Below are 14439 nucleotides of genomic sequence, written 5' to 3'. Positions count from 1 at the left end.
AAATGAAAAATTCACAGCAATTCACTAAAGATTTCATATGAAAACTCAAGGCATGTCTCTTCAATAACCCAGTAACTCCTAAATCACACTTCTGGAGCCATATTTGTAAGATGGCCTTCAGTGCTTAAAACTAAATTCAAAACTAACCTCACTACCACCCCCTAACCTTTCTCTAATGTTCCCTGACTAAGCATGACTACTGCTTAAATTAGAAATTTGGATTCACTGTTGACTCATCCTTCTTATTTGTTCTCCACATCTAATTCATCACTTTCTTAAGTATTCATCTGCTTAAATGTATCTGGAATCCATCTCCTTCTCTTCCTTCCCCTTGCTAACAACCCAGTTGATGATCATCTCTTCCCTGAACTGTTACTAAGTCCTTCTATCTGGTCTCCCTGCCTCCAGTCTTATCTCCCTCCAATCACAACACAATACTGCTGACCTGGGGTAAGGCCATATTTCTAACCCAGATCCTGCTAAACATTTTAGTCTAATTTATCCCTACCTCAAGTAATCCACTCCAGTCTCAGTAACAACTTCTCTATTGCATATGATGTTTCTTCTCCATGGTAGAACTTTCAACTCCGTCTCTGCTTAATTCATTCACCTTTAAGGTTCCTATCTTCCCGGATCCTTCTATGTGTGCCCAGAGAATTCTATTCTTGTCCCTGTTATATTTCTTGCACTAAAATTGCCTGCTAAGTGTTCTAACTCCCACAGTAGGCTGTAAATTCCCTCAAGATAGAACAGTTGTCATATTCTCAGTATCTCCAGTACCTCAAGCTCAGTGCCTGGGACATAATATGCACTAAATATTTAATTGAGAATAAACATCCTCATAATCTACTTTAAAAAAAATAAAACTAGGGCTTCCCTGGTGGCGCAGTGGTTGAGAGTCCGCCTGCCGATGCAGGGGACACGGGTTCGTGCCCCGGTCCGGGAAGATCCCACATGCCGCGGAGCGGCTGGGCCCGTGAGCCATGGCCGCTGAGCCTGCGCGTCCGGAGCCTGTGCTCCACGACGGGAGAGGGCACAACAGTGAGATGCCCGCGTAACGCAAAAAATAAATAAATAAAACTATTATGTATACAAGGCTGGTTCAACATTCAAAAATCAATTAACAGGCTAAAAGTGAAAAATCAAAGGATCATACCAACAGATACAGAAAAAGCATCTGACAAAATCCAATACCCATTCATGATTAAAACCTCTAGTTTTACTAACTAGGAATAGAGGGGAACTTCCTCAACTTGATAAAGAATATCAACCAACAAAAACCTACAGTTAACATGATACTTAACAGTGAGAAACGAGAAGCTTTCCCACTAAGATCAGGTATGAAGCAAGGTGTCCCCTCTCACCATTCTTTTCCAAATTCATACTAGAAGTTCTAGCTATTGCAATAAGACAAAAAAAGGAAATAAAATGTATACAGATTGGGAAGGAAGAAATAAGACTTTCTTTGTTTGCAGCTGACACAATCATCTATGTTGAAAATCGGAAAGAACCGATCAAGAATACTCTTAGAACTAATGACTACAGCAAGGTTGCAGGATACAAGGTTAGTAATATACAAGAGTCAATCACTTTCCTATATACCACCAATGAACAAGTGGAATTTGAAATTAAAAACATAATATCGTACATTAGCACCACAGAAAATGAAATAGGTATAAATTTAACAAATTTTCTACAAGATCTACACGAGGAAAACTATAAAACTCTGATGAAAGATATCAAAGAGAACTAAATAACTAAAGAAACATTCCATGTTCATTAACAGGAAGACTCAATACTGTCAAGATGTCAATTCTTCCCAACTTGATTTATAGATTCAATGCAATCCCTACCAAAACCCCTGGATATTGGCAAACTGATTCTAAAGTTTATATGGAGAGGCAAAAGACCCACAATAGCCAAGACAACACTGAAGGAGAAAAGCAAAGTTGGAGGACTGACACTACCTGATTTCAAGACTTAAATGTAAAGCTACAGTAATCAACACACTGTGGTACTGGTGAAAGAAAACAAATAGGTCAGGCTTCCCTGGTGGCACAGTGGTTGAGAGTCCGCCTGCTGATGCAAGGGACACAGGTTCGTGCCCCGGTCCGGGAAGATCCCACATGCCGCGGAGTGGTTGGGCCCGTGAGCCATGGCCACTGAGCCTGCGTGTTCGGAGCCTGTGCTCCATAACAGGAGAGGCCACAACAGTGAGAGGCCCGCGTACCACAAAAAAAACAGAAAAAAAAAAAAACACAAAGAAAACAAATAGGTCAATGAACCAGAACGGAGAGCCCAGAAACAGATAAAATAATATAATTGTACATGCACCTTAGCTATGTATATGTATGTATAGACTTATGCATGTGCATTCAAAAGAATAAAAAAACAAATTGATAGTAGATATCAACAAAGAAGGAAGTAGAACTGGTGAGAAGAATAGACTGGGACTGCTTTTTCACATTACATAATTCTGTATTATTTGAAATTTTTGAAGAATTATGTACTTATTTGTGAGAATAAAAGTTTTAGTTAATCTACAAAGAAAGATTAGGCTGTGTTTAGGTAAACAGTGTTAATAATACTCTAATAAAAGCGGATGTTTAAATGTTGGAGATTAATAGAATTCAAGTCTGACAATCAACCTTTCAATTTTGGACTGGGTTCTTGTTCTTCCATTTTCTCGTGTTTTATCATCTTCTTTCTTGGGTAGAATTATTGTTGGCTCCAAACCAAACAATTCTTGAAGATGTCCATAAAGATCCGAACGATTATACACATGAAATTCAAAGTCATTGACTGTGATGTATAATCTAGTTTCTGCCTTTGGATCTAAAGACATCAATTACAAAAAAAAAAAGTTTTTAGTCAACTTTTTAAAAACTTTAGTCAAAGTTTTAAGTCAAATCTTTTCCACAGCTAAAGTAACTCAAATGATTTCTTTTAAAACAGAAGTCTATGATAAAAGGGAATAATATTTTAAAAGCAATAAAACATGGTCAAAAGAAAGAAAAAAGCTGATTTACTACAGTATTTCAATTTAGCACTCTAAAAACAATCTGAATTTCTACATTCTGGGTGTATAACAACAAAACTTAAAGACTGTATGCTAAGAACAGCACAATGCCAATAACAGAGTAAAACTTTACCCCAATATAGCCATAAGTGTATACTAAAATATAAATAGTAAATTGTTCAAAGTATGATGCATTTAAACATCACACTATTATTTGAACTTGTGCATCATAGAAACCAGGACTTTTCATAAATACTAGTTTGTTTTTAAAAACTACGCAATGCTAAAACAAAGATTCTATAAACTGTAGACTCAATAGTAATCTCAAATAAAAGACAATTATATTAAATATAAGTGACAATAGTAATAAATCCAAATATAGATACGGCACTTGTTCCTACTGAGAAAATAATCTAAGACAGTGCATCTCATGTCAACCAAAAAGGGTCAGAAGAAAGGTACCACAATCAGTGCTTTATTTTGTTATAAATGATACATGTGTTTTTTAAGACTTCTTTTTCAACCTTTATCTGTTTTTATCCCTGTCAAACAAATTCAATTGAAAGGCAATTAAAATTAGATATGACCAGTTAGAATAATTTAATTTTTTTAAATGGGTAAAGAGAATTACCAACTTTCATTTTAGTAGCTTAAGCTGTGGTTTAGTAAGGTACCAAATTTCACCAATATTAATTTCTTCTCAAATTATTAGCAAAACAGCATATGAGATGTCAAACACCCTAAATAAATGTAAATTTTAGTTTAAATTAACAAACGAAAAATACACTGCCACTCATATTTCAAAAATAAGCTGAGGAAAATGAATCAACACATTCATATTTTTATACAGTAATGCTTTTAGTTTTACTCCAATCAAGGTTTTTTCCCTCATTACTTCCTGAGACAAGAGAGGAAAAAAAGATAAACACAATCCTTCAAAAAACTAATGCTTAAGAGTTGTAACTTTTCTTATATTTTTTAGACAGCTCTTGACCTATGTTCTCTCTCCTATTTCTTCAAACTTATCAAATGGCTAAAAGCTAAGACGATCCCTAAGATATTACATAAAGTGTGTTCCCCTTTTTCTTGCTGTAGGTCAAATTCTTAAAATTAAAATAAAAATAAGAAACACACTTTTTTAAAATACATACGAAGTATTCTAAGATTTAATAGTTATAAATATCATTATCATTTTTTTTTTTTTTTTTGCGGTATGCAGGCCTCTCACTGTTGTGGCCTCTCCCGTTGCGGAGCACAGGCTCCGGACGTGCAGGCTCAGCGGCCATGGCTCACGGGCCCAGCCACTTCGTGGCATGTGGGATCTTCCTGGACCGGGCACGAACCCGCGTCCCCTGCATCGGCAGGTGGACTCTCAACCACTGTGCCACCAGGGAAGCCCTCATTATCATTTTTAAATAAGTAAATCAAACTTTATCACTCATTAGGTTTTAAACCTTTCTACAGTAATCAATCATGACCTCTTCTCAAAATGTCAGGGTCAAATATCCAGCAGCCTACTCAAATATCTCCAATTTGATGTCTAACAGGCATCACGCACTTGACATACCCAACCAAACACTCGATTTTCCCACCCAAACCTACTCCACAATATTCCCCACCTTATCAACAGCAAGTCAATCTTTTCAATTGCTCAGGCCAAAAAATTTGACTGCTCTCTTTCTTTCTTGTCCCAGATATTATCAGCAAATCTTGTCAGCTTTTCTTTCAACATATATCCAGAAACCACTCCTCACCACTCTGGCCCAAGTGCCCATCAACCTGCACCTGTTTTAACACAATAGCCTCATAACTACTCTCCCTGCTTCTGCCCTTATTTCCCTTATGCCTGTGCTTTACACAGTGGCCAGATCTTTCAAAAACCCTAACTAGGGCTTCCCTGGTGGCGAAGTGGTTGAGAGTCCGCCTGCCGATGCAGGGGACACAGGTTCGTGCCCTGGTCTGGGAGGATCCACATGCCGCGGAGCGGCTGGGCCCGTGAGCCATGGCCGCTGAGCCTGTGCGTCTGGAGCCTGTACTCCACGATGGGAGAGGCCACAACAGTGGGAGGCCCGCGTACCGAAAAAAAGAAAAAAAAAAAAAAAAAACCCTAACTAAAATCATGTCACTCTCCTGTTCCCTAATTTTCTGATGGTTTCCTCTCTCATTGATACCAAGTTCCTTTAAAAGTGACTTATAAAATCTTATAGGATCTGCACTCTTCTCCCCTTCCAGTCCTCCCTCCAATAAACTGGCCTCCATTTTGGTTATAAACCAGAACCTGAACAACCAGGAAATGTCCTTCCCCCAGATAGTCACAATAACTCATTTCCTTAACTTGCTTCATGTTTCTGTTTAACCATCCCCTATCACTGAAGCCTCTCCCGACTTCCTTATGTACACAGCACCCTCCCTGCAAAACAGCACTCTCTTCTCTACTGACCCTACTCTGACTCTCCTCAATGCCATATTTTCCTCACTCACTCCTCAATGCTACATATATTTACTCGCTAATTATCTGAATCCTTCCCAAGCAAGGATTCAGAATGAAGCAAGCTGTTTAAGAGAAAAAACTTGTTTTATTCACTATCGTATCTCTGGTGCCTAGAACAATTCTTAGTACATAGTAGGGCTCATCTGTATGAAAGAGGAACAGAGCATCTTACCACAAATCATACTCCTAAGCAAAACAAAAATATCCTCAAACAAATAGATCTAAGACTTTTGGGAAACCCAACATGTGGAAGCATAATAAATGCAAAGTAGTTATTTTTCTATTCCCACTTTGATCTATACAAGTAGGAATTAATCATTATGCAATTCTTCAAGGTCATAAAGCAACTCAATCAAAATTTACCTCAAAACTCATTTAAGACATTTGTTTTCAAATTTACTTTTGGAACACTTGATCATGATCCCTGAATACAAATGCCTTGATCGTTAGGAATATACTATAAAGGCCAGTGGATGAGCTACAGAAGGAGCCATGGGGAAAATCAAGAGTCTGGACTAGCTCCTAACTGGATCAGCAGTGATGAATAAACAAATGATGACTGTATAAAAATGGAAACAGGATTATTCTCAATTTGATCTTCAATTTGCTGGACATGCACTTCTGATTCTCTTCTTTCAATATAACCGAAACGAAAGAATATGGCTACATTAACTTACTAAAGACAACAAGGTACAAAGATAAAGGTATTAATCTCTGAAAGTATTTTGAAAACACTGATAAACACTAAATACTTAATACTAAAACACTGCAAGATCCTCTCAACAATCCCTACCCATTTTCCCAACTGTTTTTTTTTTGCATTATTTATTATTGATTGTCACCTCCCCCAACTAGAATGTAAACTCCATTAGAGATGATTTTTTCCTGTTGTGTTCACTCTTCTATCCCTGGTGCCTAAAACAGTGCCTGGTATGTAGAAGGCTCAATAAATATGTTAAATCCTTAAACAGAAATAATAGATGGGCTTTTAAATTTTAAGTAAGATTGAACAAAATGCCCAGACCACTCTTTTCCTTCCAAAAATCACTTTAGAAAAATACTGAAGAAATAGTGAATCTATAAGCATTTTAAAAGCAGCTTTTGGTTTCATATTTTTAAATAGAGAAATTTAGCTGAGTTCACACTCAACTTCTTTGTTCTATTGCTTCTATTTGTTTCACCTGAATTACTAATATTCCAGCCAGCAAGCTATGTGATTAAACAGTAAATCAGATCTCTAAGCCTGGTTGATCTCCAAGCTTACATGGCCTTATTCTCTTCAGAGTCTTTGCCCAGGATCTTTTCTGTCAATAATCCCAGCTTTCTGCCATCCCCAGGAAAATTCCATATGGCAATTCCCTCTCCATCTGTCAACCCCTATCCCAACAAACACAGATGCAAAAAGGTGGCCCAAGAGCACACCCATAGAGACAGAAACATAGGAAAAAGCACATACACAGAGGTGAGCACACATATACAGAGGGGGGCATGCACTCATTTAAGCACTCAAACACAGAACCACTCACAAAGACAAACACATACATACATATACTCTCACAGAGCCATACATGCAGATGCATGAATACAAGTACTACTGTACTAGCATATTCAGTACTCATAGCATCACCCTCACAGAGATAAGTATGTACATACAGAGCCCACATGCAGAGGTACCCCACACATAGACAGGGATACCTTCCCAGGTCAACAGGGCACATCCTCATAAATAAACACCTGCCCTAACAGATAGATGAGCACTCTACCAAAGGACAGATAGGTTTCAAAGGCATGTATCTCTCACATATAGACACGTGAGTACATGCATGCATACCCACACACACACGTAACTAAGAAGGACCCTGTGAGAACTTAGAATAGAGAGCCACCCATGTCCTCTGCCTGCCTTTTGTCTCTAGAAAAACTTTAGTCAAAGAATTAGTTTAATCAAAGAAGTGGAAAATGCAGAAAGAAAGGGAAATAGTCAAGCAAGACAAAATAATACTTTAGTCATTAAACAAAGCCAAGGACCTTTAGTTATTCCTCAAGGACTACGGATAATATTCTGAGCCATGTCCTTTGAGCTGTTTTGCAGATACTGAAACCCCCATCAGGTGGAAGAAATTATCTGTATGCTGCCCACAAGCACGCAGACCCCAGACTGATTAGAACCAGAAGGCTGATGATGCTGACTCTCCATTACCTCACCACCAACCAATCAGAAGAATGTCCACAAGCTAATGACAATTTGCTCCTTGAACACTATAAGATTCCTCACTACCCGCTCCAGGGTGGGACACACAGTCTTGAGGACATTAGCCCGTTGTGGCCCCCTTTACCTGGCAAAGTAATAAAGCTATTTCTTTCTACTTCACCCAAAACTCTGTCTCTGAGATTTAATCCAGCACCAGTGTACAGAGGCCTAATTTCAGCAACACACATATACAGCTTTTCTGGGGGGGAAAGAAGAAAGTTGGGGAATCCTACACTAGATTCTCCAGGAATTAGAAAAAGGCAGTAAATAAACAGTAGAAAGGATATAAGATTGGATTCCTGTAACATTATTTACCAATGCTGTGACCTAAGGCAAGTTCCTTAACCATGCTGAGCCTCATTTTTCTCATCTATAAAATGAGAATACCTCTACCTACCTGTAGGATTGCTGTATACCATAAATACTAGTTAGTTCCCTTGACTTTGCAGGTCAAATCCTTACTAGTCATATAAATTATGTATTCACTTTTGATTTGTACTGAATTCTCTTCTTTTTAAATAATTTTTCATTTCATAATATGACATAATGTTCATCATAATAACAAAAGCAGCTCATCTCTATCAAACAGTTGCTATGTTCCAGGAACTGTTCTAGGCACTTTACTCATATAATCTCATTTAATCCTCACAACAACCCTAGCAGTCAGAGCCCAAGATTATATAACTAGGAAGCAGACTAAAATCCAGGTCTCTAAATAGGTTCTTAACCACAAAATAAAATTACTTATCAATTATATTAATAAATGTAATGACTATTTCAAAACAAAAAAGTTATTAATCTCTGAAAACAGAAATGTACAAAACGGGTCCAGTTATTTCTTTACATTTTATCAAAAAAAAACTGCTCAATAGTCAAAACTTAAATGTAGTATTTAATTGTTAAATTCTGGTAACACTAGATTTCTCACTGACATTTATCTTTCCTGGAAATTTTAAAAGCAGTTTTTAGGTTTCATTCATTCTGATGATACTGGGAGTCAAATGGAAAACTTTATTTTATACATAATTTAAGAAAGGTATAATCAACTGGCTCTTTTAAATCTTCTCTCTACCTTAACACTGCTCTACCCTTGAAGGCAGAAATCTTCTCTTTCTCATACTCCTTGTCATCTAACATTCACATAATGGGCTTCCCAAACTCATTTTTTAATAAAATACCCAATAGATAGAAGTATAGACATAAAAGGCTCTTAACAAGCAGTTAATTTATGGAGGAAAAAAGTAAATGAATGTTGTAGTACAGCTTAAGTCTCCTAAGCAAACAGCTAATTGAGACTTCTTGTTTTCCAAAGGGAAATCAGGAAAAAGGCACTTATTTAATTATATAATTGGGACACATGTTATTTGCAGTAAAAAATCTAAAGTGCAGAAATGCTGACAAAGCCTTGTAATACTTAGAATCGATACTTAGCACAAAGACAAAATAGTCTGCTGACCTTTTAAGAATTGTTCAGGGATTTTTATTTCCTTTATGTATTTAACAAACAAGATCTAGATGCTACAAATTTAAAAGTACTAGATTATATTAGGCTAAAACTTCTAAGCAACAAAATAACAGAAAGGGACATACTTTACCATCATCCTTTCGCTTCTCAACAGCCCAAGAATTCCTCTGGATAAGAAGGATGCATGCCTAGTTTGTCAGACTAGTATGAATTTAAACACTATGATATATCACCACATATTAAGAGGCAACTGGCCGTGCTATTTATTTTCCAAAAGAATCCCTTAAAATTAAATACCCTAAAAATAAAATTTTTGACTGATATCCTCATTAAGTGGCCTTTAGCCAACAACCATCTATAACAGATCACTAATTCGTGACCTAGGGCATATTTTACAACAAATTCTATGGTAAATGAATTAGATGTGTTCTGTTTTCTCTTTTTTAAAGGGTTAAACTGGACAAGTGACAACTTTAAATCTGCTCCTGGCTTAAATTATCCCAACCAAGCTCTATGGCATAGTAGTGTCAGCACTTAACACGCCTCTTTTCTCATAATAGAGCAGCTCTAAAACTTCCTAATGAAAATCTTGGTCCTACCCACCAATGGGGCCTATCTCCTTGGAAGGCTAGTGGCCATGTATCTTCTCAGGCACATGCCCCAGTTAGGCTTCTAAATTTTCCACCAAGAATTATCAATCCTCTCTACTTCCTGCTTGGTTAACTGTCAAAGCACATGGATCTTCCCTTAATCAGCAAGAAGTAATATCCAGAATGTAAGGTCTTGCTACTGAATAGAGCTCACTATTTTAACCTATATTCCATAATATTGTCCAACTTTTTATCAAAAGCTTACTTTGCAGCTTATTCATTCCTCTACACTATATTCTACTGATAAATTCTGTCCCTTATAAATGCTAGACTAATAATGTACTTAGACCAAACTGCTTATTCCTGCACTGTTATTTGGCATTGTGTCTTTACCTTTGAAGGGTGTAACTGTGAGCACATTGTTAAGAACGTCATCCTTTACAACAAAGAATATCTTTTAAAAGCATATGAAGAGAAACTTCTTTGACCATTCACCAAAGCTGTGCTATTCATGAGCACATACATTTAAATTTTTAAATGTAGGTAAAACTATGAGCAAATAATTAGAATTATAAAAGTGATAACTGATAAAGTCTACCAACTTTTAACATCACTGTAAAATGGAGGGGTGAGATCTTTTTTCTACTGCAAACCGCTGGCATAAAAAAAAATGAGAAAGAACAATTTGGAAAAAATAATTTAAATATTATTTAATATTAAGAAAAACATAAAATATCCAAAAATTATGGTAATATTTCTGTTCTACATTATGGACAATTACAGAGGGAGAGCAGAGACACAGATTTATGTTAACATTAAGAGTGACAAAAAGAATTCAAGACACAAAGAAATGACAGGGGAGAGCCAGTCAAAGAAGGGCTAATATTTGAGCTATTATATTAGTCTTGGGTTATGCATCTCAAGTAATGATTACATTTTGCTATATTCTTTGAAATGAGCTAAGTTCATATCACTCCCCTGCACAAAAACCCTTCACAGCAGTGGCTGCCAGGTGTTCAATATCCTCCATAGCACAGCTTCCAAATTATCCCCTATTATTCCTTTACCTTATATTTACCACCAAATGGAACTGTTAATTCCTAAACATCCGTTTTCCAACCTTATTGCCATTGGTCAAACCAGTTATTCCATCTGAGCTACCCTCCCACCCACTCCGCCTCTGCATGACACAGTCCTACTCACTGTCATCATCAAGCATGCTGCCTAAGAGATGGAACTTTCACAACAGCCCTCCATCTACCATTCTGCTTCTTGACCAATGGGCAGAACTTTCAACATCATCAAACCATGAACCAGCTGGGACCACACCAAGTGGTCCATACGAAAGTTGGTATGGACCAACTTTGAAGATGGTTCTCAGTATTTTTCCTTAACACACACTCATTGCTCCATTTTTTCTTTAATTACAATTGTTTGTATGCATGTATTCCCTCAAGTGGATGTGGATAGCACCTCTTTTTTTTATCCCCCACTCCAACTTAACACAATGATCAGTAAAGTGAATTCAAAATAAAAATCTGTTCAATTAGGTAAAGATTTTTATCAAAAGTTACCTCTTTCCTAAAGAACTTGGGTCAGTTACTCTTGACCCTCATCCATGTGTTTTGGTGAATAGCAATCCACTTTAAGATGTTACATTTCATGATAAAATGAATTATTTTCTTCAAAAAAAAAAAAAAGACTATAAACAATTTAGGATGGTATTCCCTGTGTCAAAGAAAATTCTGAAATGGGCAATCGCAGTAGGCTTAGTTTAAGTCGTGCATTTGCCTCTGGATACTGCAAATGTCTTCATTCCTCCCCATAAGCTGTGATCAGTGTTTATCCATAAGAACCTCTAAGGAACCTTCTTAGGCCACATTTGACAAGGTTGTCTTATAAATATAAGAAGCACTAGACTGGAAGTTAGCAGACCTGGGTTTTTGTCCCAATTTTACCAGCTATAATCACAGTAGTTTCTGATTTTCCATCTGCCAAATGAGGGGTTTTGAGAACATTAATTGTTTCCAAATTGGTAACAGATTTTGAGAAAAATTGGTTGTTTCCTAACTGTGTTCCTTGGAATCCTGGGGTAAAAAGCATGGGGTGGAGGTGCCCTAAGGCCGAATGGGCTTCCTCACCCCACCACCCCCTACAGCTTTACCAGTTCACATGAACATTTTAAAACACTAAAAAAAAAAAAAAATTCGGAATAAAATTCCTAATATAAATATACAAATAGTTTTTTTAATCACAAACAAGCTATATAAATGAAGAGAATTTTTGTTTCAGCTCCATTGTAACCTTGTTAACAACAAAGCTTATGTTAACTAAACATGTAAAGAGAAAAAAAAAAAGATTAAGTCAAAACAGCAAGTCACCTAACAGACTACAAGATTAAAAGAAGCATGATGTGCTGAGGAAAAATATTCTCCTAAAGTAATCTATCTCTAAGGAACAAATCAGATGGACTTTTCAAACTAAATCAGAGGCAGAACTACTGGGCCTGCACAAAGTTAAGTAAATGTGTTAGAAGCTGGGACTGAGCTCAAAAAAACTTGGCTCTCAGGAATGAGCTTTAACCATCTCTAAAGTGTAAGATATCTTTACTTAACTGCCACCTTTAAGACTTAAAAATTAAAAAAAAAAAAAGCAAGAAAATTCTCTCCACAACATTTAACATGGTTAACAGTGTAGCAAAGTGACTCAAAATTTTGAATTTATTCAGATTTCATAAAAAGTCAAAACTTAAAAGATTCCCAATGCACTAACATAATATCTAAAGAACACTTTTTTTTTCCTGTGAGAATGCTTCTAGTAAATGCTAAGAAAAGAGGTAAAAAGGTTGGTTTAACAACTGATATTCTAAAATCACAGACTGAAGACTGGTAATAACATACAGCCAGCCATTCTTAATCACAGATGAAAGATTGTAAAAATCCTATTCCAAAGTCCCACAGAATACTTTTATCATATGAAGTCACTCAGCCTCTGTTCAAAATTATCTAATGTACAACTCTAATTTTTAGAAAACTTTTTCCAGACATGAAATTTGCCATTATTTCTTCTAATCATTCTGATTTCATTACCTCTTCAGATGTCAAATTGTAACCAACTAATGCCAACCTTTTCAAGGTAGAGTACATTATTACGTATTATATAGGAGGGGCAAAAGATACGTGGGAGCAAGGAAATGACAGTTTAAAAAAAGACTAAACAATGGTGAAACAATAGCAAAATCTAAAAGTAATTTAGGATAGCTCAAAGTTTTGATAAGTTTTAAAACTTTTGGAACTTTAAACCTATTTTCCTATACAAACAAGTTATATACGATGGTGAGATTCCTAGGTGAGCTCACACACACACACACACACACACACACACACAAAACCCAACATTTAATTGCAAAATTCCAAAGTTATACAGAACCAACCACCATTTCAGAATCTCAATGGGGTGCCAGAAACAGAGGTCTTCATCGCTAAGAAAAGGTGGAGGGGTTTCATCCTCTTTTGACCTTACACTCCCAGGTCCCACTTAAAATCTCTGTAGTTATCAAAGTATGGTCCGGGACCTCTGGAGAGATACTGAAACCCTTTTCGGAGGACCACAAAGTCAGAATTATTTTGATAGTATTATACTAAGATGTTTGACTTTTTCTCATTCTCCCATGAGTGGACAGTGGAGTTTTTTAAAGGCTACATGAAGTATATGGTACAACAGACTGAATATAAAAGCAGAGGTGAGAATTCAATTATCTTCCATTAGGATATTTCAAATATTTGCAAAATATAAAACAGTGTCACTCTTTTCACTAATTTTTTTGCTTTGGAAAAGTTATTCTTCATTAAATTTGTTATTTATTTTAATATGTAATGGATTTATGATAGGTATTTTTAATGAAATAAAAACGTTTCTATAATGATCAGGCTTAATTTTGAATGCAGTAAATATAAATAGACATAACTTACATGAATAAAAGCTCTTTGGAATCCTCAATAATTTAGAACAATGTAATAGGTTCCTGAGATCAAAAATGTTTGAGAATCAATATTCTAGAAAGTAAAGACAAGGTGTACTCTCCTTGAGGCCACTGGTGTGGTTAATGTAGAGAAGGAAGGGTACATTCACAGACAGGAACACCTACAGTTGTGAAATGAAGATTTGAGGACAATATTCTGAGAGAAAATTCTGATGATAAAAAGCAGAACCAGAAGAGAGTCAAAGTCTGCAATTCCTCTTTTCTGCTCATCCTTACCATAGTAGATAAATGAGAATTAGTCACAATGTCACGTAAAAGTATAAATAAAGTCAAAGAAGCTGAAAAGTAAGAGAAGTGTCTTAGTAGAATGATTAAAGAGTGCTAGGAAGGCCACTCTAACCACAGTATGGGATTAAGTCCATAGATGTAATAGGAGGTAAGGGTGGAAATGTGGGTAAGGGTCATACTGAGAATAACCCTAAGTAAATAATAGGCTAAAGAAACTACATTTAACCATGCAAGAGGAAAGCTGCTGAAGGATTTCCAGCCAAGGGGTATTAAAATCAGTTCTGTAAACTCCAAAGCTTTTAAAAATATTTTTAACTATTACAAAATGTGAGACATTCCAACATCTACAAATG

The 14439-nt window shown here is 36.2% G+C and overlaps 1 protein-coding gene across 2 annotated transcripts in view; it reads right to left on the bottom strand.

Annotated features, from left to right (window-relative positions):
* Nucleotides 1–14439, bottom strand: part of BLTP1 (bridge-like lipid transfer protein family member 1) — a 210715-nt gene that overhangs the window by 167732 nt on the left and 28544 nt on the right. For both annotated transcript variants that reach the window (XM_033419363.2, XM_033419364.2), the window contains exon 7: nucleotides 2649–2835. In XM_033419363.2, the coding sequence (XP_033275254.1) occupies nucleotides 2649–2835 (187 nt within the window). The remainder of the gene's footprint in view (nucleotides 1–2648; nucleotides 2836–14439) is intronic.

The sequence above is a fragment of the Orcinus orca genome, chromosome 4 (assembly GCF_937001465.1).
Source record: "Orcinus orca chromosome 4, mOrcOrc1.1, whole genome shotgun sequence".
In the NCBI taxonomy this organism is placed as follows: domain Eukaryota; kingdom Metazoa; phylum Chordata; class Mammalia; order Artiodactyla; family Delphinidae; genus Orcinus; species Orcinus orca.
Note: the sequence above shows the minus strand (reverse complement) of the source record. Positions and strands in the feature narration are given on the sequence as shown.